General features: G+C 42.9%; 2 protein-coding genes across 3 annotated transcripts; one reads left to right on the forward strand and one right to left on the reverse strand.

Moving 5' to 3' along the window:
- Positions 1-54: 54 nt before the first annotated feature.
- Positions 55-2,586, reverse strand: nanog (nanog homeobox). Its single transcript, XM_068581787.1, has 4 exons — positions 2,000-2,586; positions 1,257-1,639; positions 1,023-1,160; positions 55-795 (listed from the first exon to the last, which is right to left on the reverse strand). The coding sequence occupies exons 1-4, from the start codon at positions 2,421-2,423 to the stop codon at positions 421-423; spliced, it is 1,320 nt and encodes a 439-aa protein (XP_068437888.1). The 5' UTR covers positions 2,424-2,586; the 3' UTR covers positions 55-420.
- Positions 1,819-18,767, forward strand: ipo4 (importin 4). Of its 2 annotated transcripts, none has more exons than XM_068581785.1 (30): positions 1,819-1,905; positions 8,341-8,427; positions 8,622-8,701; positions 8,802-8,843; positions 9,029-9,158; positions 9,422-9,601; positions 9,731-9,796; positions 9,904-10,005; positions 10,145-10,228; positions 10,630-10,785; positions 10,912-10,965; positions 11,153-11,262; positions 11,438-11,546; positions 11,994-12,123; positions 12,394-12,507; positions 12,655-12,768; positions 12,992-13,115; positions 13,978-14,089; positions 14,192-14,313; positions 14,413-14,490; positions 14,762-14,819; positions 15,204-15,309; positions 15,585-15,778; positions 15,932-15,982; positions 16,353-16,478; positions 16,626-16,852; positions 16,955-17,087; positions 17,213-17,317; positions 17,907-17,976; positions 18,242-18,767. In XM_068581785.1, exons 1-30 carry the CDS (start codon positions 1,834-1,836, stop codon positions 18,370-18,372), a joined length of 3,267 nt encoding a protein of 1,088 aa, XP_068437886.1. In that variant the 5' UTR covers positions 1,819-1,833; the 3' UTR covers positions 18,373-18,767. The 2 variants fall into 2 exon arrangements, with proteins under 2 accessions (XP_068437886.1, XP_068437887.1); XM_068581786.1 differs by lacking the exon at positions 1,819-1,905 and adding an exon at positions 7,665-8,044.
- Positions 18,768-24,101: the final 5,334 nt, after the last annotated feature.

Here is a 24,101-nt window from a genome sequence, read left to right on the forward strand (position 1 = left end):
TGCACTAAAAAAAAAGGGTTAATGATTACATAAGCACTAAATGCACTAAAAAAAAACAACCTCAAACAAGGTTGTCACATTAACTTGTATTTAAAGAAAAATGAAATATGTGGACATCTAATCTGTTTTAGTTCTTTGCCTTTAAACTGGTTCCCAAAAAAAAAAAAAAAAGGAAGCCAATGATTGAATTCAACTTGGGCCCACCCAACACCAAGCGCAAAGAACACACAACAGCATACATTACATAGTTGCATAAAAAAAAAAAAAAAGTAAAAAAAAGTAAAAGTGGCAAACTTCTCAACAGAAGTATGACCAAGGCATGCAAATATGACATCAATTACAAACTAGTCAGGAAACTTGATTAACAAAACATGGCCGAGTAACTTTTACAAAGAAGCTGATACGCTTAGCAGCTCATCATTAGTACTGGCTGCCATTGTGTGCCATGGGCATGTTAAAGGCCGCATAGCTGCTGACAGGATCCCCATCTTTGAAGTTGAAGCTTCCGTCTGGCCCAGTGTTATTTGTTGCGGTGGCGCTGGCTGGGTGGAATACATTGGGGTTGTATTCATAGTGGTTGACACCAGGGGGCATAGACCAGCCAGGAACTTGGGGCCTGGTGGGCATTCCCGTCTGGGGTGGGTTGGGGGACCAGGAGGGGTAGCCAGTGGATCCAGCAGCAGAGCCCATAGCCGTCAGGTAGAAAGCCATGTTCTGGGGAGTATTCTTGAAGGCCGTCTCCATCATATGCGGGTTGTAATGCTGATTGAGCGCGGGTGGGACTTCTCCCTGATACTGAAAGAAATAGTGGCTCAAATTAGCGTTTCATTCAGTAAAAGTAACAAATTTTGTTGTGTTTTGTACCGCCTTTAAGGCCATAACCAGACTATGGTTAGGCCTCCATTATGGACAACTTGTTCTATGTCCAAACTGCTGTTTCTTAGTTAACAGTGAACAGGAAACCTGAGCAGGACAATGTCTGATCACACTTGTATCTGACTTTGAGCAAACAAGCTACTTACAGGTGGCATGTGTGGGGGACCGTTGGCGTACATGGTTCCGTGCATCGGGATGCCTTTGTTGTAGCGCTCAGACACCCAGCTGGTGTCCTTCTGGTGCCTCCTTAACTTCATCCTTCGGTTCTGAAACCAAGTCTTAACCTACAAAATAACAAGAGAGATCTTAGCTGATCAGAAAGTGTACATGCATGCATCTGTGATTGTGACCAAATTAAAAATAAGCATCAATCCCCTCACCTGTTTGTAGGTCAGCCCCGTCAGCTCTGCCAGGTTCTTCATTTCAGCCGGGGTGAGGTATCTCTGCACACTGAAGCGCTGGACGAGAGCATTCATCTGACTCTCCGAGAAGGCTGCCCGCACCTTTCCCTTGGGGGTCATTACGGCAGCAGTGTTGGCAGTTGCGGGCAATTCGAGCGAGGTAGCATTTTTAGTGCCCTCATTCCCATTGACTGCAAAGGCCCCTGGTTCCACCGCGGCAGAGCCGGACGCGGCAGAGCCGGACGCGACCTCGCTGACATCCGGGCTTTTGACGATCGCCTCATCGCAGAGCTTCTTCACCCAGGTGGAGGGGTCTGTCTGTGGGAGGCTCCCTTCTCTGCTGCTGCCAGAAGTCCACGAATCTAAATGAACGGGGACAAAATATTTGACAAAGCATCAGATTTAGTTCAAGTCAATCTACTTAATATATACTATACTATATCATTGTTATTATTTTAATTCTCGCATTCTATCGCGAGATGTCGCCACTTTGCTCGTCGCGCAGCTCTCAGCGTATTTCGTGGCGGGATAGTTTGTTTTGCCCTTTCAAATCAAGATGGAGCTGGATTGGGCTTCATGGTCAATTCTGGCGCAGGAAATCTTTCCATTTGGCCGCCAATGCAGTGATGTAAGTCCCTCACATGCTCAAGTAACGCGATAATAGCTCTTTTGTAAAAACGCTCGCTCATAGCGAGGCTTCAGCGTTGCTGTACGTTGCTTACTTGGGGAGCTGTAGGCATCGGAGTCGCTGATCGAGTCGCCGATCGAGCCGCTTCCGGCCTGATGAGTCTGCTCGTTGTACGGGGCCTGGTGAGGTCCGGGCAGGAGGATACGGCCCGCCTGCGTGTCCCCGTGGTAGACCACCCCGGGGCCCTGGTAGTGACCGTGGCCGTTCACGGCGTTCTGCTCCAGGCTGTGAGGCAGCGATTCTTCCCAGGCCCTGAGGGAGGCGGGGGGCCAGGCCTGCGTCACTCCGCCGCCGTTGTAGTTGGTCAAATCTGTGGCTCCTGTTTCGGCCCAGCCGGTCGGGTTCCCGAGGTTTTTCTCCGACCCGAATTGATACATGAGCCCGTAGGTGTAGGCGCGGTACGATTGGTTGTAGTTGTAGGTTAACTGTGTCTTCCAGCCTGCTATCTCCCGCTTCATTATGTGTGCGTCGCAATTTTAAAAATAGTATAAACGCTTTAAACGCAATACAAAACGAACCACAAGAGTGGCTCAAGTATCGGAGATTTAAAAAAAAATTAAAAGCAGTAAAGTTTCGCAAATGCGAGAGGAAGCTGTGAGCACGCACCGCCCAGTTGGACGAAGCGTGCCGGACTAGCTTAAAAAGTTGCGACCACCTTCCCAGAGGCAGTTTATATCTGCGCGTCTTGGAGGTGGGCAGGGACGCTGGCCGGTGGGGGGATGACGGGGGCTGGAGGTGTATTGATCGTGCGAGCCAATCTCTTTAATTCCCTTTACCTGGACACATTTACATTGGCCACGTAGGCTTTCTGAAGTAGCCGACTAGTCTTCACACGGGCGCCGATAGCCGCCGACGCACTAAATATCGAGAATGACTTCACCTTCGGTTACTGTTCACCCAAATACCACAGATCAGTCCAGACGAAGGTTACATCGGGGGTTTTGTGGATTGGACAGATTTTTGAAATTGTGTGAGGATTGTTTCTTTGTCATTCTCTGAATCTAACTTTGTTTGGGGGGAGGATGGGAGGAATCATGCACAATATAAGCCTGCATAGGGATTACTAGCACTTGAGGCCTAGTTCACAAATCACAAAAAGAATTTAGGAAAATATCAAATGGACGCACGTATCAGCTGAAACAATGAAAACATTTTTGACACAATCACTCTTTAAGAGATGTGTCTCTTCACAATACATTTGAATCTCAGATAGTTACGACTGGTGGTTTTTGTGTTTGTTTGTCAGAGGCATTTTTACATCCCTCTTTAATCCCCAATAAGGAAAGAGCAGTAACTCACTCTGCAGTTCAGGTATCTGATATGTTGATGGCATCTTCAGCATTTGTATAAAAACAAGCTTCCCTGTCTGGATGAAAACATTGTGCAGAAAGAGATCTATAATGTTTTGTACCAAGCAGGTGAGCAAAACATCATTTAGTGACAAAAAAGCTACCCAAATACTGTCGTAACTAACCTCTCCCAGCCGCCTTGTAAGCACATACGATTCAGTGCTTTTTAAACCATGCACATGATATGACTTCCCAAATAGCATGAATACTAATGTTTTCATCAGCATTAGTCCCCAATCAATAGACTAAATATATGATCGAACATGAGTAGCTTATGAACCACAAATACTTAGTCAGAGTGATTGTTCATGATTGTGAAATGCAAATATAAATCATGGGCAGTGGAGCCTCTTGATCGAATGTGATCAACAGAAGATGCAGTTTTAAAGTACTTTCTGTGAGGTCGAATACATGTACTGCAACTAGGCACTGACCATGAAGTGAAGCCTTTAGCTTCAAATCTCGACAAACCCCTTCCCCCTCAGAGCACAACTGCTGTAACCCCCAGTCGCTTTTCTTTTCACAAAGACGATGAAGGTTAGCTGTGTGTTTCCGTCCAGGTTGTTGTTTTTGTTCCACCTCCCTGGCTGTATTGACGTGGTAATGACTCTGTTAGGGATGAAATGATGGAAGAGCAGCGAGCCTAATGGCACATTTGCATTTCTCCTGATCTCCGTCTGGGCAGGGTGTGTGTCTGAGGGGAGACATACAGGAAGAGGGTCGCTATTGTAGGTGTGTCCAGGTGTGGTTGAGAGGGTTTTCAGCCCATTAGCATTAGAACAGATTAAACCTCAAACCACCAAACTGTATTTTGCATGTGTATTTGTGAGGTGGTGCTACTGTGAAAACGGGGGTACAGATGGGAGTAGATGCAAACATTTAAACACCACTATTTTACCTACTTATGGTTTGCCTGAATATCTTTTGTTTGCTACTACATACACCTTGGAAGATTTTCTTTACCTTCTGTAATGAAACTGTAATTGTAATTGCAGATTACCCGGCAGGGGTTAAATCTACCAAACTGAAGCTGAATTTGACCACTTTCTGACCTCAAATTACATGACTCACTCCCTCAGTGTGCCTTTCTTGTATAATGCAGATTAATCACTGACCTCGTGTTTTCATCTATGGGTGTTTTGAGCGTGAAGTGCAACTCCACAAGTACTGTATCTCTAATGTTGTTTGTGAACATCTCACACAAGGCACTTTTTATGCAATCCTTCTCAGTTGTTTAATCAGTAATTCTATGTGTTTTAATTTTTCAGTGGTGGAAGAAGTAATATTCAAGTCTTTTACCTAGGTAAATGTAGTAATACCAACTAAAAGCCCTGCACTCAAAACATAAAAATAAATAAAAAGTATTATAAGCTAAATCTTCCTAAATATTACTTTAATCAAATAAAGACACATTTAACCTATAGATGGTGTAGGACAGTTTCATAACCCCATCATAGTTTTTTTGGTAGTCTTTCTACTGTGTTTGGGGTATATCTTCTATAGAATCCCTGTTGAATATTTTACATATGAAAAATAAACTGTTTCATGCATTCTGGTGAACATACAATGTAGTTAGTTAAAAATTAAACCTTCAAAATGACCAAACTGAACATTATAACCATCATAAAGGCAGGATTTATCACAGGACTATTCTAGTATCAATTTTAGTGCTAGCTTGGGGTAGCAGTACGAAATAAACTGGCAATTTAATGTATGTTTTTGATGTAAAATATGCTGAAATTAAATATACACTAACGTTCAAAAGTTTGGGGTCACTCAGAAATGGGCTTATTTTTCAAAAAAAAGCATTGATTTTAAATGAAGAAAACATTAAATTAATCAGAAATACACTCTAGAAATTGCAGTGTTTCTCCTAGGTTTACATCTTAGGGGGGTGAGGGAGAATGGGGGGTGGGAGGGTGGAGGGAGGAATGGAGGGTAGGGGGGAGAATGAGGAGTGAGAGAGTGGGGGGGGGGGGGGCAATGGGAGGTGGGGGGGAATGGGGGTGGGGGGATAATGGGGAGTGGGGGGGGGTGTCAATGGGAGGTGGGTGGAGAATGAGGGTGGGGGGGATAATGGGGAGTGGGGGGTGTCAATGGGAGGTGGGGGGAGAATGGAGGGTGGGGGGGGAGAATCGGGGTTTGTAGGGTAGAGGGGAGAATGGAGGCTGGGAGGGTGGGGGGGAGGGGGCACCTCGACGACACAGACAATGACACAAACACCAAAATGTCAGTTAGCTGACGCTTTTATCCAAAGCGACTTACAATAAGTTCATTCACCCGTAAGTACGAAGTAGGAACAACAAGAATCAAGACAGAACAATTTCTCAAATCAAGTCAAACTACTAAGTGCTATCAGTAAGAGCCATCAAAGCGCTGTCTAAGTGCTGCTGCCAATGTCTTTATTCAAGGTATAGTCGGAAAAAGTCGAAAAAGATGAAAAAGCATTACTTTTTCTGTAAATGACATAATTTTGTGACTCCATCTGTGCTTTTATGAATAAACAAAAAATTGCAATCACTTGATACAATGAAAATAGAGTTCTATCTGTGCAAAAATAAATTATATGTACTTACTACTAAATAGGTAATTTTGGAAAACTAAAAGCAAATTGCAAAACAAAACAGAACGAGTGCAGATATGTGAGCATCAGGTTGTATCAGTATTAGTGGCTCAGTGAGCTGTTTTCCTCTCCACATATTTTTAAAACGGGCTTGTAGACGTGATACGGACGCTCTCAGTTTACTCTGCATGTTGAGATGAGATCTTTTTACGGTCTTGAGAGACGGAACAGCAGAAAAGACGACCTGACGGAGACTTTGCGGAGATTGGCTTTTGTCAAAACGCCAAAAATCGCCAAGTCGCGCATGCGCGGCGTAATTTGTTAACCGTGAACATTTACCCGAAAGTACAGGCATTTCTCCATGTATTTATTAATGACTTAGTTTAATGTCCGTGTACTTTGTAACGTGTGAAGCCAGCAGCTCATTGTTGGTACAAGACACGAGCACTGTGGCTCGTTTCACTTGGAGCAGGAGAGCTGCTCCGGTGATCCCTGCAGGAGGGCTACTGTTGCCATCTTCTACCTGTGAGCGTTTAAAACGCAAAATTACACGTAGCCGGGTATTTACGGAAACGAATATTTCTGGCCCACCGTTTTCAAAAATAACGTCGTACACACATGATCGTTTTCCAAAAAGTTTCTGTTTACATGAAACCGCATGAATACGCCACCGAGCGCCGTGATCAGTAAGCAAACCTTAAACAGATAACGCTCATGTATGACGTGATGCATTTTTAGTCGCGTACGGTGACGTTTGAGGACCTAAAACTCCGTATGACCGAGTGCACATGCAAAAACACAAAAACGGAGTTTTCTTAGATCTCCGCTTTGGCCGGAGTTTTTTAGAAATGATCGTTTTCCGTGATAAAGCCTCCGTTTTCGTGTAAATGAAAGGCAAAACCGCATGACTATATATGCGTTTTCCCCTCGTGTAAACGGGGCACGCAACATATTTTTCTACACTATCTAAAATGCGGCCTTTAGTTTGTTTCATAACTGAACAAGGTGTAGACCTGTTATAAAGGAAAAATTGTGATCTGGCGCTCTTGAGAAAATTACAAGGGGCATAGGGGTTTCTTCAGGGGGGCGCCCAGCCCCTCTAATATAATGGTAGGGGAAACACTAGTATTTAATCAAATATCTACCTTGGTGTATTGAGGCCCATTTTCAGCAACTATCACTCCAGTGTTCTATCGGTAAATTGTGTTGGCTAATCGCCTTAGAAGACTATTTGTGCAAAAACCTTTGTGCAATGATGTAAGCACAGCTGAAAACAGTCCTGCTGTTGAGAGAAGCTATAAAACTGGCTTTCCTTTGAGCTAGTTGAGTATATGGAGCATCACATTTGTGGGTTCGATTACACTCTCAAAATGGCCAGAAAAAGAGAACTTTCACGTGAAACTCGCCAGTCTATTCTTGTTTTTAGAAATGAAGGCTATTCCTGCGAGAACTTGCAAAGAAACTGAAAATTTGTCAGGGTGACCCCAAACTTTTTGAACGGTAGTGTAGCTGTATATTACCCTCATAAATGTATCGTTAGTGGAGTAGAACTATACAGCAGTGAAACATTGTTTTAAACTAAAGTAATATGGAAGTGTCTCAAAGTTGCACAAATACCATCAATGTAATAAATAACGTCCCACCATCATTAGCCGTGATTTAGAACTGCACCATGCACCCCTCTCCAGGTGAGGGCGCTGTCAGTTTTTCTATCAGACTTAATGCACGTTGATTGCTGCGGGTCCCTTTAACTCGACTCACATGTAGCCCCTGGCCGGTTCGGCCCCGCGTGCTGGCAGTTGAGTCCCTTAACGGACCAGACCGAGCAACTTGGGGAACGGATCTGTCAACGCTCGCCATTCGGCTTGATAACTTCAAACCTCCCTGCCTTTTTTTAACCTGAATTTTCACGGCAAACGCGGTTAGCTATTGACTGAACCGGACACATAGTCTCTGTTTACAGAGTTGACAGCCATAAACTCACTCTAGACACACCGTTGGAAACCGCGAAAGGACAACTCGTTTCATTAACTAGAAACATTAACTCAACGGCTAACGGCCACAACAGGTTAACTGAAGGTGGTCTCTCTGAGCTTTCGAGATGGCCGAGAATCTTGAGATAATTTTGTCAAAACTGACAGAGCCGGACAACGCCGTCATTAAGCAGGTAACAATACCGTCGCAGATAACTTTGTTTGAATTAGCATTGCGAAGTTATTAACGCTAGGTTAGTTTGCGAGACAAACGACACGTTTGAAAACTAACGGTTATCGAACTATGCTAGCTAACGCAGTCAAGTAAAACGATTGGCTGACATTAACGGTCAAATGTTTAGCCTTAAAGTTCAGAACCACTCGGTATCGAACTTAAGTCTGACAGATCATTTACACTTTATCACGAAATCTCGGTTCGTAAGTCGTTTGGCTGCATGCTGTCATATGTCAGACCTCTTTTGTCTTTTAGGCCACCGCCCAGCTGAAACAGGCTTTCAAAGACCCAGCCATTATACCAGCCCTGTGTGCTGTCATGAGTGGATCCCAAAACCCTCAGGTATTGTGTTTGTGTGTCTGTGTGTGAGGGGAGAGCAGTGAGATAATAGTTGTTTTATCCTATGAGATAGCATTAAGTATAATGTCCATGTCTATGTGTGTAATAAGAGTGTTGGGTGTCATCTATTGTCCCTGTGGGTTGTCATGTATATAAACTACTAAATTCCCAAATGGTTTCCTGATTCGACCTCTTAGATCCGTCAGTCGGCCTCAGTGATGCTGAGGTTGAGAGTGAAGAAACACTGGAAGAAGATTAGCCCTGAAGATAGAGAGAGGTTCACTCATTTCTTTTCATTAAAAAGCATGTTGCACTACCCCAACAATTGTTAAGTTGAAATTAAATTGTAATTGTGATGTTTGCCTTCATTTGTGCAGCCTGAAGGCAGGGGTGTTGCAGGTCTTCATGCAGGAAACAGAGTAAGCTAATTAGTTAATACAATCATAACATGCAGTGTCTTAAATGACCAAGTTTGTTGTAAGACATGTAAATGACACTGATACACATAAACTGTTATGTCAGGTGGCAACATATGGCCACACACATGTGAAATGTGATGTATGAATGAGCCTGCATTTGTATAACTATTTTTTTTTTTTTGCAGACACACAGTGCAGCACGCACTCTCCCAACTGTGCGCAGTGATGGTTAAACATGAGACACCAGACCGCTGGCCTGCCCTGCTGGAGCTACTTAATCAATCCACCAAGAGCAGCAACCCTCATGACAGACAGGTACAGGACTCACAGCACACAGAGGAATTTAGATAGAGGCTAATTTGATCTACTAATTTAACAGTTAACTTTATTTTGCCAATTGCATTTTCAAATGATGGCTGAACACCTTTAGTCTAATTTCTAAGTTGTTTTATTTTTCTTTTATGATTAAAAAATACTGTTTGTTTACTGTAGAGTTGTTAAATACCGTATTCTTCTGTTGTATTGTATAACATGATATTTTGTCAATAACAAAAATCAATGGTCTTCTTTCCTAAAAGGTTGGCCTCCTGCTGCTGAATAAGGTGGTGGATTCCAATCCTAAGCCTTTCAAGCCTCACTACAGCCAGCTGCTACAGCTGTTTCGTACAGTGTTGCAGGACCTCAATAACCCAACGGCCTTGTACTACTGTATCCTCACCCTCACAGCCATAACTGCACACACTGGCACAGAAGAAATGGTGAGGCATTGTGAAAGTTTGACATTTGGCAGAGCAATTTTTAAATTGTGTATAGACAATTCAAAACATTACAAATGGGATAACTTCATACACCTTTTAATGACGAGGTGACATTTTGTTGCCCTACAGAACCTGATGCGTTCTCTCATCCAAAGTCTGATTGTCGCTCTGCGACAACTCATCAAGGCAGATGAGGTAACTTGTCAAATGTCTTTTTAATTATTATAAGTATTGCTATTGTCAGTTAAGAGTTTGGATAAATTTCACCTGTGAAATTATTTGGTTTGTCTGTGTCTGCACAGAGCCAAGCAAGCGAGGCCATGGAAGTGTTCAATGAGCTCATGGAGAGTGAAGTGTCCATCATTGTCCCTCATGTTGCCGACATTGTCCGCTTCTGCTTGGAGGTGGGAACGTGATGTCTGAATTCAGTCTTTCCTCCCTACTGTTGTGTTATGAATTTATTTAAATTTTCAAAACTAACAAATAATGTTTATCTGAGTGCTCAGAATAATAACATGTATTCAATATAAATGTTTGTGTCAGGTGAGCAGTGACATCACACTGACTGACTCTCTACGAGTGAAAGCACTTTCTTGTGTTGCCTTCCTCATCAGGCTGAAAAGCAAGGTAAAGTCACTTATCAGCTAATATAAATATGACCTAGAACTGTCAATCAACTTGTAATAAATAACAAAGATCAAGAACAGGACCACAAGTATTTGTTGTCATGGAGTACCTTAATCCTTCAGAGGAGATGGTAGACACATGTCCCTCATTCAGTCTTGTTTAGATTTTTCATAGATTATTACCAATGGTTAAGTTTTTTTTAATGTGCAGATAGTTGTAGCAGGCCTTTACACAGTTTGACTGTCCTAGGTGTTACAATAATATTTCCATGCATTATTTTTAATGCGAACAAAAGATGCATCAGAAGATTTATAACTACATGCAGTCTCAGCTATCTTGACAACAAGTTACATTGTATTGAATTAATGAAATAAACTATCATAATTTTCACCACTTGGTAGACGGTCCTGAAGCAGAAGCTGCTGAACCCCATCCTGCAGTGCATTTTCCCAGTGCTATGTGCAGCTCCCCCACCTGGTCAGCAAGACCCAGAGGACGAAGAGGATGACAGTGGAGATGACACAGACAATGACAATCCCAAACACTGTGCTGCTCAGGTTGGGAAAAGTTTTGTTATGTGCCCTTCTATTCTGTAAGAGAATGTACATGGCAACAGCTTTATTAGATTTACTGTGGAGTTGCAAAGAAGATGAATCTTGACTAATAGTTTTTTGTTCTTCCAGATTATTGACACTATGGCACTGCATATGCCCCCAGAAAAGCTGTTTCAACAACTGGTAAGCCATCTGGTTGTCAATGTAAACAATAACAGATATGCAATGTAGAGAATTGTTTTAAATTTTTATTTGTTTGAGTCTTGATGAATCATTAATACTGCATTGTGCATTTAAATAACCTGAATACTAAATACGAGCCCTAACGAAGGTTGCTGCTTCTTGATGATGTATTATGTTGTGTTTTAAGATGCCCTTCACCCAGGCTGCCCTTACCAGTGAAAACCCTTATGAGAAGAAAGGGGGTCTCATGTGTCTTGCTGTGCTAGCTGAAGGATGTGCTGAACACTTGCGCTCCAAGTATGTCCAGGTGTCATCTGAAAAGTTCCCCATATATTACATTTTTTGTTAAAAACAATGTATCTTTTTTTTTTTAATTACGGCACACCAATATTCATTGTTAGGGGTGGTCGGTCGCTGACTAATAATTACCAAAATTTGTGTATATTCACACTTTTGTCTGTATCTGTGTTAGTATGCTGTCATCAATACTGCAGACAGTGTGCCAGAGTCTTTCTGACAATAATCAGGTGGTGCGTAGCGCCAGCCTGTTTGCCCTGGGACAGTTCTCCGAACATTTACAGGTGAATAAGGAACATGCAGGAACATGTTTAATGCTACATACTTCCCGCATATTTACCCCTTTGTCTACACTTGATTATTTGTTTTTCAGGATTTTTTTTATCAGATTATACTTTTTATGCAAAGTATTTATAAATGGATAAAGTTAATACTATTTGTAAATATCTTTTGATATTTTGGAACAATTGAATGTTCACAGTTGAGACTCGTAATTGTATTTAGGAGTGGATACAAATTACCTTACAATATTGCATCTTTTGGCATTGACTCACTCTGGAAAGGGTACTGCTTACATTGTGTAGTTTTAAACATGTAACTGTTCCTGAATACTTAAATGTACTACAATTTTACAGAATACAAATATTATACAATTAATATTATGGTCTTATTATGAATAGATTTTTTTCCTTTTTTCTTTTATTCATGTGTTTACCATCTATTATTTCCAGCCTGACGTGAGCAAGTACTGTGATGAGTTGATGCCTTTGCTGCTGGGCTACCTTTCATCCTTGAACCAGACCAAGGTCGGCCATGTCACTAAAGCCTTTTATGCCCTAGAGAACTTCATGGAGAACCTTGGTAAGCTGAAAAAGGTTCATGCAATGACTGACAAAGTAGTGAAAACACACCATGGCCCCTGCAAGAGGAAATATGAAAATTCCACAGACATTAACCTTCCTGACATAATTAATAAACTAAATCAAATTATCCAAACTTGTGTTTTAATATGAGTTATTTAGTTGATTCGGTATTAAAGGGTTCCATCATACATTTACATGTTTATGGTTTAAGAGATTTAACCAAAGAAACAGGATCTTCTTGCTTTACCTTGTCTTTTTTGCTTAACAGGAGCAGATATTGAGCCCTACCTGCCTACCCTGATGGAGACTATGTTGTCTGCTCTTAACAACAGTGAAAACCTAAAGATAAAAGAGCTTGCTGTGTCTTCCATTGGTGCCATAGGTAAGATTTGGTCAAAGATCGATCAGATTGGTGTGCAACCTAAAGATTAACCCTCACACCTTCTTAAATCATTTAACCAGATTTAATATTGCTGCTTGGATCAAGGTGAATTGACCCAAGCCTCATTGTGAATCACTGTTTTCTCAGCCAATGCTGCCAAGGGGCTGTTGGTTCCTTACTTCCCTCCAGTTATTGAAAGCCTGAAGAGCTTCCTGACGACCACCACAGAGGAAATGAGGTCTCTGCAAACTCAGTCCCTGGGTAGGTAAAACACAAGGGTATGAAAATGAAAAGGATGAAGTTGTGATGTTGGTATATTTAAAACAAAAAACATTTTCTGACTTATGCCTGGTGGCAGCTTATTATAATCTTGTGATAATGTATTTTTTTATTTACTCTGATATGACAAAACAAATGGGCATCTCACTTAACAGCATGATTGAATGACTTGATTATCTGCTGCTGCTGTTGTTGTTGTTGTTAGATACTCTCTCTGTGGTGGCCCGTACGATCGGCAACGATGTCTTCAGTCCTTTGGCTGCAGAGTGTGTTCAGCTGGGCCTTAACCTCACTGAAACCATTGATGACCCTGACTTGAGACGCTGCACGTATGTAACTGTGTTTGTGTCAGAATATTTTGGAGTATATTTCTACACTCAATGTACATGTCCAGACTCAGTCTGTTAGTTTCGTCATTCTCAAAGATTAGGTCGGATTCACAGGACTTTTTATTAGCCTTGACCAATACATTTGCAGAATGTCTTTTGGCTAACACTTGCGGTATCTGTAGTACACATTTGAACCACACGAGGGAGTCTGAATTGTGCAGTGTTATAATTGAAGCCTTATAACTTCGACTCTAATATGAAAGGCCAGCATACTTTCTGTTTCTATGTTCTGTTTGTACGTTCTGGTTTTCCTGATGGTCGGTAAAATACGTGTTAACCCTGCCTAAATTCATTTGTTTGGTCTCATTCATTAAGTATTTAACCTTTGTATGTTTCACTAATACATACTGTAATTTTATCAAATGTTTATCTCTTCTAAATGGCTGGTTTACCTATTCAAGATTATATAAGATTTGTGGAAATGGCAATAAAAATGGTCATTGAATTCATGAATTAAATACTGTCAACTCAGAATATTAGCTGCTCACATTGTTTGATCCTAAAGTGTATGTGAAGGAATTTAAATGGTGAATGCATTATGTGGCAATATTTTACCTGCAAGGATTTGCATCTCCCTGTTATTCCAGCCAAGATCAATATTACATAATAAAATGACAAATTGTGTTAACTTAACTGAAGAGGGGAACAAAATAATTCATAATAATCTTGAAGTGTATTTCTATACAGACTTGAATATACACATACTTGTATTAGCAGTTATTTGACAAAAAACAAGATATTTAGTAATAGCATTAATCCTGCAAACTTAATTCCACCTTTCTGTGTGTTTCCCCACCATCAGGTACACGCTATACTCTGCTGTATCCACAGTCAGCCCAGACTGCCTGACTCCTCACCTCACTGCCATCACAACAGTCATGCTGCTCGCTCTCAAGTCCAACGAGGGCATTATGGTAGAAAGCACACAAACCACCCTCTGAAACCCACAGGCTATCTATTCATAATATAAATAATCACACAGCGTTCCACGTTTCATCCTCTTCTATCCTCTTCAGGCACACGTTGAGGAGGACAAGACCTTTGTCCTGTTGGATGAGGATGACGATGACGACAAGGAAGTAAAAGAGGATCATTTTCTGGAAGATGAGACTGAGGCCGATATCCATGATGTTACAGAGTAGGGGTCACACACATGTACAGACTTGCATGTAAATTTACTACACATGAACAAAGGACTGATCCCGCTTCGTCTGACATCGTGTTTATCCATCTCAAGGTTCACTGTGGAAAACGCCTACATCGATGAGAAGGAGGATGCCTGTAATGCTTTGGGAGAGATTGCATTCAGCACTGGGTAACAGATAATTTACAGGGGATCTAGCCTTTGAATTTATATGACACTTCTTTAGTCTAACTATTCTCAGAAATGTTTTTTTTAAACTGAGTAATATGTGCGCAGGTATTTAATAGGTAGGGTTAGTGAATATATTTTTATTTCCGTTCTATCTAATTTTAGATGTTGTACAGTATGCGCTCATAAAGCTTGTTGCACTAACTTTGTCAAACAATTTCACGTGTGCATTCATGTGTATTTTATTTTGTGGTTCTGTCATTTCTCTTGACAGGGCTGCCTTCCAGCCCTTCCTGGAGTCCAGCTTCCAGCAGGTTTACGGCATGAGAGATGTAAGTATCTCTGGCCGGCTGGCCGGTCGGCCCAATCATCCTTCTCTGTCTAATGTGCTGTGAAGGGCACTTTGGGTCTCTGTGTTAGTGCATTGCATACATTGTGTCTCTGCGGGTTTGTGTCTGTTTATGAATAAAAGTGTCTGTAGCTAGATTGAGAATGAGTCTTTAACTCTTAACGTGCCTGAAATAGTTATCTTGCCTCCGCTTTAAAATGTAACTTGGAATTAATTATCTGTAAGGAACTACTTTAGATTAGTTCCACTTGTCATATTATAGCGTCCTTGTCTTGTTTAACAACACTTGTCAATGGCATGTGCTTATCTCTCTTCTCACCCCATGGATCTCTCATTCTGTGTGTGTGTTACTTCCTTCCCTTCCTAGTTTCCCCATGAGGACGTCCGCGGAGCAGCATTTGGAGCCATGGGCCAGTTTTGTCGCGCTCAGCATAAAGTATGGAAGGAGAATCCCACTGAGGCTAACCACCAGGGTAAAACCTCTTCTCAGGAACTCTACGATACTGTTATTTTTTTTTTTTTAAGGAAATACAGAAATGGATTATTAACGAAAACAACATCAAGTGAGAACAATCAAATTGTTCCCTCGGCATACAATTTACTGTGAGATTATACAATATTGTAAACAGTAAGGTAGAGGCTGGCTAACTTATTTTTTATTTTTTTCAAGACTGGTGAACTAGAATGAATGCAGTTGCCTTGATATGATGGTAACTTCATTCCTGTACATCCTGTGTACCTCCCCCAGCTCTACTGAAGTTGCTGGATTTGGTGCTTCCTTCCTTTGTGGAAGCAGTGCAAAAAGAGGATGAGCGCCAAGTTGTGATGGACATCCTGGAAACCATGAACAATGTCATAAAGTCCTGCAAGGAGGAGGCCTTCAAAAACCCTGTACACCTTAAGAATATCAGCTGTGTCATTGTCGATGTGCTCAAGAAAAAGGTGAGAAGAAGGGAGACTGATGAGGAAGGGAAGAGATGGCTTTCTTTGTTAAAGCTTAGTCCAATAAAAAGGATTTCACATTATTGACATGTCCTTGGTGTTGTAATAGTAACCTTCCATCCATCATTGTTTTTCTTTGTTCTTTCTGTTCAGACTGTTTGTCAGGGCGGCAATTTTGATGAAGCTGACGATGAAGACCAACAGGTTAGCTGGCCTCCTGCTGCGTATCAAAGTCACAGTTATGGAAATAGAAGTCCACCGACACATATTAATGGCTTACTCCTAAAGGTCATCACATTAGCGCATATTTGTAAATCCAAATTCTTTGTATATATTGATTTAATATGAATTGGTTTAATTTAATGAACGTGAAGTTATACAATATATTGCTATTAATGCACGAGTATCAATTTCCCCTGCAACTGTCCATTCACAAGTAAAACCAAACATAAATATAGAATACATAAATCTTGAATTATGAACTGTTTACAAAAACTTAAGTACCACCCACATCACTGTCCATTTGCTCAGTGTGCCTTCTTTTTTTTTTTTTTTCAATGTGTTTTTGGATCAGGCGGAGTATGATGCCTTGCTCCAGGAGTATGCCGGGGAAGGAATTCCCATTCTGGCCGCTTCTGTGCCTGCAGGCAACTTTGCCCCTTACCTCAACAACCTGCTGCCTCTCCTCATCAGCAAAGCGGTGAGTTTGGACTTACTGGCAACTACTGGAGTTCAACAGAAGGCATGGATGGATGGATAGACAGACAGACAGGCAGCTGTGGTGTGTTGCCACAAAGTAATGCCTCTTGATGTATCACACTGAACCATTTTCTTTCTCCCTCAAAAGAAACCCACGTGCACGGTGGCCGACCGGTCCTTCTCTGTGGGCACGATCGGAGAAATCCTGCAGGCGCTTGCGTCTGTGACCGGGGGTCAAGCAGTGGCGAGCAAACTGTCCAATCGTTTGCTTCCTGTGCTGGTAGCTGGAGTGAGGGACAGTGATCCTGAGGTTCGCAACAACAGCGTGTTCGGACTGGGATGTCTGGCCCAGGCAACTGGACCCCTCGGTATAACGTATCCTTCTTACGCGTGTGTTTCTGAGGATGTGTGTTGTTTATACCTGCAGACATATAAAAACAATGCCATGCAGCTGTTCCTTAATGAAGTGTGTTCCAGAGACTATCCGATGATGCTGTCTGTGTTCTCCAACATGCTGACCAGAGAGTCGGACCGCAGGGTGATTGACAACCTGTGTGCTGCCCTCTGCAGGATGATCATGAGCAATGTGGACGCTGTCCCTCTTGAGCAGGTATAGTTACAGCTTGCACGCCCTCTGACAAGATAGTATTTTTTGCCACCACAAGTAATCTTTGCTGACAACACAAATTCATTACAAACGCCAAATGACATGTGACATTGTGTGTTCTCTAACAGGTTGTGCCCGCTCTGGTGGCTCATCTTCCCCTCAAAATGGACATGGAGGAGAACAAGACGGTGTTCACCTGTCTGGCTATGCTCTACACCCACACTCCTGCTCTGGTACTACACCAACACAACCTACACCTGGTATCACAATCCCTGTGTCAAAGATATATTTATCTGACGTCGAGCCTGGTTGCAACACTAGCATTTAAACTTGTCTGTCCCTATGCGGTCCAGGAAAATGTGATTCCTGCTTCTCTGAAAACAGTATCAGCCATTTTGTTTGAATGGGATAATCAGGCTTATTTATGGTGACGTCATGCAGGTGTGCAAACAACACGGGTACATTGATATCACAATTTCTCTTTTAAGGCTTCAACTCTATATATAATGATGCTGAGATTTTAATTCTACATGATCAGTGCTGGAGCATCTTTTCAGATGTTTAGAATGTTTTATACGGACCACAATCAGGCCAATCTTTCAATCACTTTTTATTCCATGTTTAATAAAGTATTACTGCATTACACACAATCTAAAGATCACACAATCATAAAACACTTGGATGACAGTGGGAAGCAAACATTTGATTAAAATGTGTCTAAGAATCTGGAAGCTTGAGATTTCTTAAACTGTCTTTTTTGAAATCAGTGTTTGGTGGACTAATATTGAACATTGTTGCCATATTTTTCTTTCCCCCCTTCAGGTTGTGACGCTGATGAAGCCCATAGTTGCTGCGTCCAGTGATGTCCTTGGGAACAAGGAAGTTAATGAAGGTGAAGACTTCTTTGGAATCAAGCAGACTTTTCTATGGCTTGTTTTCTTAGATTGCCTTGAAAGAGGACCTAACTTAAACTGTGTAAAAACAAAGGGAAAATGTAGTACGGCTGACAAACTCTTTCCTCCTTATTGAGCATCTTTAGCCAGTCACCACATAATATTCTTATCAATCATGCTGTTCTAATATTGCTGTTTTTATTAATCCCTATTCAATGTTTTTCTGTCATCCCCTAAACCCAATATTTTGTTGTTTCTCTTCAGAAACCCAGCACACTCTGACCTTGCTGATAAAAGAATTTGCTCAGCACCACTCTGCAGACTTCCAAGCGGCTGTGACCTCACTTCCTGCAGAGCAGCGGGCCAAATTAAGTGTGGTCATCGCTGCCTCATAGCCCTCTGCACATCCTTCCACTCTCGTGTTAAAGCCAGCTAAAACAATACATTTTTATACTGCAGGTGGAAAATGGGACACTTATTTGTGACATTACTCCAAAATGATCTAAATACAGCACTACAACCATTCTACCAGTTATCACATTTGACAGTTATGCCTCTGAGTATTAACTTTTAATTTATTGTTTCTTCTATGCTGAAGTTTTATTCGAAACACTTCCGGTTTACCATCCTGTGTTACCATTGTACTTGGTTTCCCTGTTATCCCTGTAAAGTGCTGGTATTAATTGCGGCTGTCTCCTTTCTGCCACTGTTTGGACACACTTCTGGCTTTGCTATCTGAGTGGAAAGCAATGAATTTGAACCCCTGATAAATGTTATTTCTTTCTCTGAATTATTGGACTTTTGATTGTCTCGTGGTCTTTCCGACTGTTGTCTTACTCTTAGATGTATCTGCTGCTTACTCGGGGCTTTTCTCCAATTGCCAACACTGCACATCTGGCAGAAACACAGCAGCGAGACCCCCAGAGGTCACTGACTAACTGGACATACTGAGCCAATAGGCCGCAAAAAGAAAACAGCACTTCCTTTGCCCTCAATACACTCTGTTAATGCTGGCAGCAGCTCAGCCTGTGATTATGCAGTAGTACCCAGTCCGTCTCTATCGGTGCCGCCTCTGGTCGGCCCCATTACAAACTCTTCAGCAGCACCCCACAACACACATTTGAGTGCAAGCCATTTTACAAATGCTACAAAATTGAACGTAATGTTACAATGCTGGCACGTTTTGCCGTGCAGTTAATGTCAAGCCATTCCCTGTAGAAAGGGAACCTGATGACTCTTAGAATTCTCTAAATAAATGCAAACTTGCATTCTGGGATCGAAAAAGGATTTAAAGAATGTGCTTTGGCGTAGACAAGTTGGACATTTGCGTTTGTCATTAAATTACACCCGCTTTTGGATGATGCTCCTCAGATCTCCCGGTGTTCCTGGGTCTTAGTCGAGTCGGGCTGCTTGTTTTCTATGTCCAAGGCCATGGTCATCTGCACCGGGGTCAGGCCGTCCTCCCCTGCCGAACACACAGAGGGCCACTTAAACCACACAAATGTATCTGCTAATGACGAGAGGGACACAGAACACACTTTCATAACGACCTTATGAATGTGCACAGCTGACACAACTGAGAAGATATTATTAGCATCTCGTCATCTGCAGTTTGCCCGTGTTTATATTGTTGTTGGCAGCATAACAACAACCAGCCTCTTCTGTACAAAGTCGTTCTGTTCCTCGTAAAAAAAAAAAAGGATCACTAATTATGAACTGATTGGGATTGGTCAAGCAGAGGTTAACAAATTCCCGACAGCATTTAGTATCAAAGCTTTATCTGGACTCTGGTGTCATGTTTACAATGATCTCATTTCAGCCTCTGAGGCGCTGGCACCCTGCTGTGAACTACATCAGTCTGACAGTTCACCTGTGGTCTGTCCGGTCACTGTGGCACAGGAGAGTGACTTTAACTGTTGGCTTGTGCACACAGAAATAATATCCTCCGTTATAAGATGAACTATGAGCTAACCGATATAGATCTGCTTGATCTATATCGGTTAGAGCATGACCTTAGACACCCTTTGAGTTAAGAGAGAAACGGCAACATAAGATGCATTAAAAAAAAAACATCCCACGTGTAAAATTGCAGCAGGTAAATATTGGTTTGATTGATTTAAACTACTTCAGACAGACCTGCAGGTCTGTGTTTCCAGGGCAGGATGTTCATTCCTGTGCGGCAGAATGAGCGGTCCGTGTGGGCCTCGGTGCTGTACAGGACCTCCTGGAGCTGTTTGTTTCCGGGCTTCTGGGCTTTCACTCTCACCTACAAGAAGAAACCAAGCGGCTGTTGTTCTGCTTTCTCGCCTCGAGCGTCCTTTTGTTTGTTCCAGTTTACATGGAGACAAAACGGTCATCTGTCATCTCAGAGACGTACCTCGAGGATGGTGATCTCTTTCTCCTTCAGCTTCCCTGCTTTGTTCTTAACCTGGGTCTTCTTGTTGTCAACCCACACCACCCTCTCCTTCACCTCTGACCTGGACACACAACACGTTATTAAACATGACATTGCTTTCTCAGACCCCCCCCGCCCCCCCGCCCCCCATTCCTCCCACACAGAGCAGACTCACTCTTGGATGCCCAGGTCGGCCAGTGTCGTGTCCAGAAAGGGGAATGGTTGGTGCGCCGGGTCGGGCTCCACTTGGACGGGCAGTGTCACCGCCATGGGGACCTCCCACTCCAGCTCAACACGCACCGTCTTAGCTCGAGGCCCGGGGGACTCCTTGCTTGCTGCGCTGTCTGGTCCTCCGCCGGCCTGCTCCGCGTTGGCCTCCACCTGGCCCTTCGTCTCGTCCGCTGCCAGCTTGACTTTCTGATCGGTGCCTCAAATGAAAAGAAAGTGGCGTATCCCCTCCGTTATCGTTCTCTCTCTCGATCTCCGGGCGGCTGCAGATGCCGGCTGGTACGCTCGCCTCTGAGCTGCTGATTCAGAGCTCTGCGTCTTCTGATGACGGAGGCCTCTGGGAAGTGTGACTCTAACGCATACGGACTTGTGCCCTGATATAAGCAGCCGGAGTGAATGTGTGTTATGTGCCACTCTGACGTGAGGTTTATTAGACTGTCAGGGCGGTGATGGACGGGCGGGGGTGTTTGCGCTGCCAGGTGTCTTTGTGGATAATCGTGCTGCCCGGGTGAAGTCAGGGTGTTAGTCGAGCATGTTTTTGACAGTGAGTGGAGGAGGAATGTGGCTCAGAGCACTTCCAGCCTTTGGAGAAATAACAGAGCTGAATGTGTTGTGAGCTATGAATTGACGTTTGTATGTAAAGCATACATTTGGTTACGCGACGCATAACAATGTGCTGAGAGGTCACATCGTGTTCAGTGTGGACGGACAGTTTTATTACTGTGTAATGAGGTGATGCCCACACCGCGTCTCAGTTCTCTGATGGAAAAGGCGAACGGGAGGTTGATCCTTCACATTGCAGCGGCACATTTTTGAAAAAGAAATAGTGCTCTCGCTCTGAACTTAGTCAAACATGTGGGAAGTAGGTGTCTGTGTGTGTCCTGTACAGTCCAGCAGGGATCTTTCCCCACTAAACTAGCACTCTGGACTCAGCATGTCACATTCCATGAGCAGCCACAATAAATCCCCTTTACGTCAGCACTGGAGGGATACAGATGATGTAAGGGCCCGAGAATGTGTGGAGCCAAAGGGAGGTCAGCTGCCTTCAGCGTCAGGTTATGGTAGCACATGTTGGGCTTTCTGCCCATTAAGTTGGTCATAACCTGAACTTCAGGCTTACTTTTGCTCGGTGGAATGTTCATGGATGTTATTGTTGCTTCACGTCTGCTGGATGTGTGATTAAGCGTTTGCTCGTGAGTTCACCACAACCTCAATACTTGCTGCTCTAAAGTCTGATAAATTATATTCCATCGAAGGTATTTTTTAATCGCCTGCCTTATGTTAAGTGGCAATAACACAACAGAATTTTGGGCCTGCGTTTCATTAATGAAAAAAAACATTACACGGCAGTGTAAAGGACATTTCCCGGCGTGGCACCTGAATGCATCGCAAGTAGCATCAACAGAGTGACCGTCCTACTACGTCGATGCAAGAGGAGGGTTTCTGTTGAAGGGGGAAAGTTGTTCATAGAAACCTCCTACTTTCTCCCTACGGGAGGTGACGACGCCCTGGAGTCGAGCTGCTCTTCAGTTGCTGCAAGTGGAAAATGTGACCCAGTGCTTTCTGTTGCCGTACAGGACAGTGAGACAAAGACAATTGACTGGCTCCTACAAATGCATGATGAGGGTGATGGGGACGCCACAGCCAGCCAACCGGATTGTTCTTCTGTTGTGGCTGTAAGCGCCCCACCCTCAGAGACTGGAGCGACTGTGGTCCCACATGCCGCCTCCACTTTGCACTGGGGCAGGTAGACCTGTATCAGCCTCTGTAGAAGTCTCTGCTGGTCCAGCTTCATGTATCCCGTGGTTCACATTCACAAAGAAAACCCCTTCAATTAGTTTACAACTCTGTTGACAATTCAATTAAAAAAAAAACCAATAAATAATGTGAATATATAAAATATTCATAAACGTGTCAATAATGAAGGTCTTATGTTTCTTACCAAATATCATAATTTATTAAGGAACCAGGTCCGGTTGTTAACCTAAAATACTTATTTTAAAACATTAATCATTTTATGAAAATCACAACTTAAACAGCTTTCAATACTTCTTTGAAGTCACCATCATGTCATACAATTGTATTAATACTATTAATACTATATATTTAATCAGAGAGAAGGGAACATAGATTTGATTCAATTTTTTGGCCTAATTAGTGAATGGCTGCAGGTAACTGACAAACTGTTAGCACTCATATCAACTCCACGTTGTGTGCACTCAATAAAGACATGGGGGATGCACAAGTGTTTTCACCTCCAATTGGGCCTGTCGCTGTTACGGCTGGTTTCAGCGTGATAAAAAGTCTGCAGTTGTGTTATCTCGCCCGGTAATGTGCTGGACAGTGAAGTAATAGGGCTGCATCGCCAGGTTCCAGTGGGCGATACGACTGTTGGCATCCTTCATTCCTTTTATCCATTTCACAGCTTTAGAGTCAGTTTCCAAGAGGAACTCCCTTCCCAACAGGTAATACTTTATGGAGTCCAGGGCCCATTTTACTGCCTGGCATTCCTTTGCAATTGTGGAATAATGTGTCTCTCTCGGGACCAACTTCCTACTGCCCAGGGACAGCATCAGCTCTATTTCTGGTTTTAAGGACACTTTTTTTCTATGTTGGGTTCAGTCACTGTTGTACAACCAGGAGTTTCTTTAACATTTTCTGGGACACAAAGCAGTTTGAACTGATGTTGCAAGGCTTCAAATCGCTGCCCTTAGACTTGCTAAAGGAACACTTCTGACATTTTGTCTCTGCTGCTGTGCCATATAAGGGCGCAGTATACTAGCCAAGTATGTCATGGAGGGCTCCAGTGGCTCCTCCATTCCCAAGGACCCGCCGACGATCCTTCAAAGAGATTGGCACTGCAGCAGCACACCTGGCTAAATAGACTGTCCTGAGTAATTGGACCTTGCCATGCTACCTCAGCCAGAGGGGTGTCCTCATTTTCCATGTTTTAATTGGTTTGAGTTCATCACAAATGAGGCTAAAATCACCTAGATTTATTACTCTGTTTTAAGTCAAGAGTTGTTTGTTCACGAGGAGCTAAGATACAGAGAGCCTGATCATAGCTCACTACAAGGAGGAACGAACTATTTCATGCATTGTGAAAAACGTATTTTTTATTTATGTAACAAATGTCTTCACTTTTTGCATGTGCACTGTGTTGAACGTTGCCTATATATGCGTCTTTATAACCGGTGAGAATAAGGGAGTTTTATTTGTGTTTCCCACAGTGCTAAAAGCTGACTGTAGCCAGCCTTCACGTGGTTTTCTTTAGGTCTGCGTACGTGCTTGGCTTGACGACATCACTTAACGCAGAGACGTAAGACACGCATGGCCGACCTTGCGGCCATTTTGCGTGCTTGCGTGCGTCACCCCAAATGTCTGACTATCCGTCAAAGCAACGCAAGGAAGATGGCTACATCTCAAGTCTCTAAATGGTCGTTTCCTCGCTCCTCGACTGAACCGGAAGTGGTTCTGCGCGGCCATATTGAAGGCCGTCCC

The sequence above is a fragment of the Clinocottus analis genome, unplaced genomic scaffold (assembly GCF_023055335.1).
Source record: "Clinocottus analis isolate CAN_PGR_092001 unplaced genomic scaffold, fCliAna1.0.p SCAF_18, whole genome shotgun sequence".
Taxonomy (NCBI): domain Eukaryota; kingdom Metazoa; phylum Chordata; class Actinopteri; order Perciformes; family Cottidae; genus Clinocottus; species Clinocottus analis.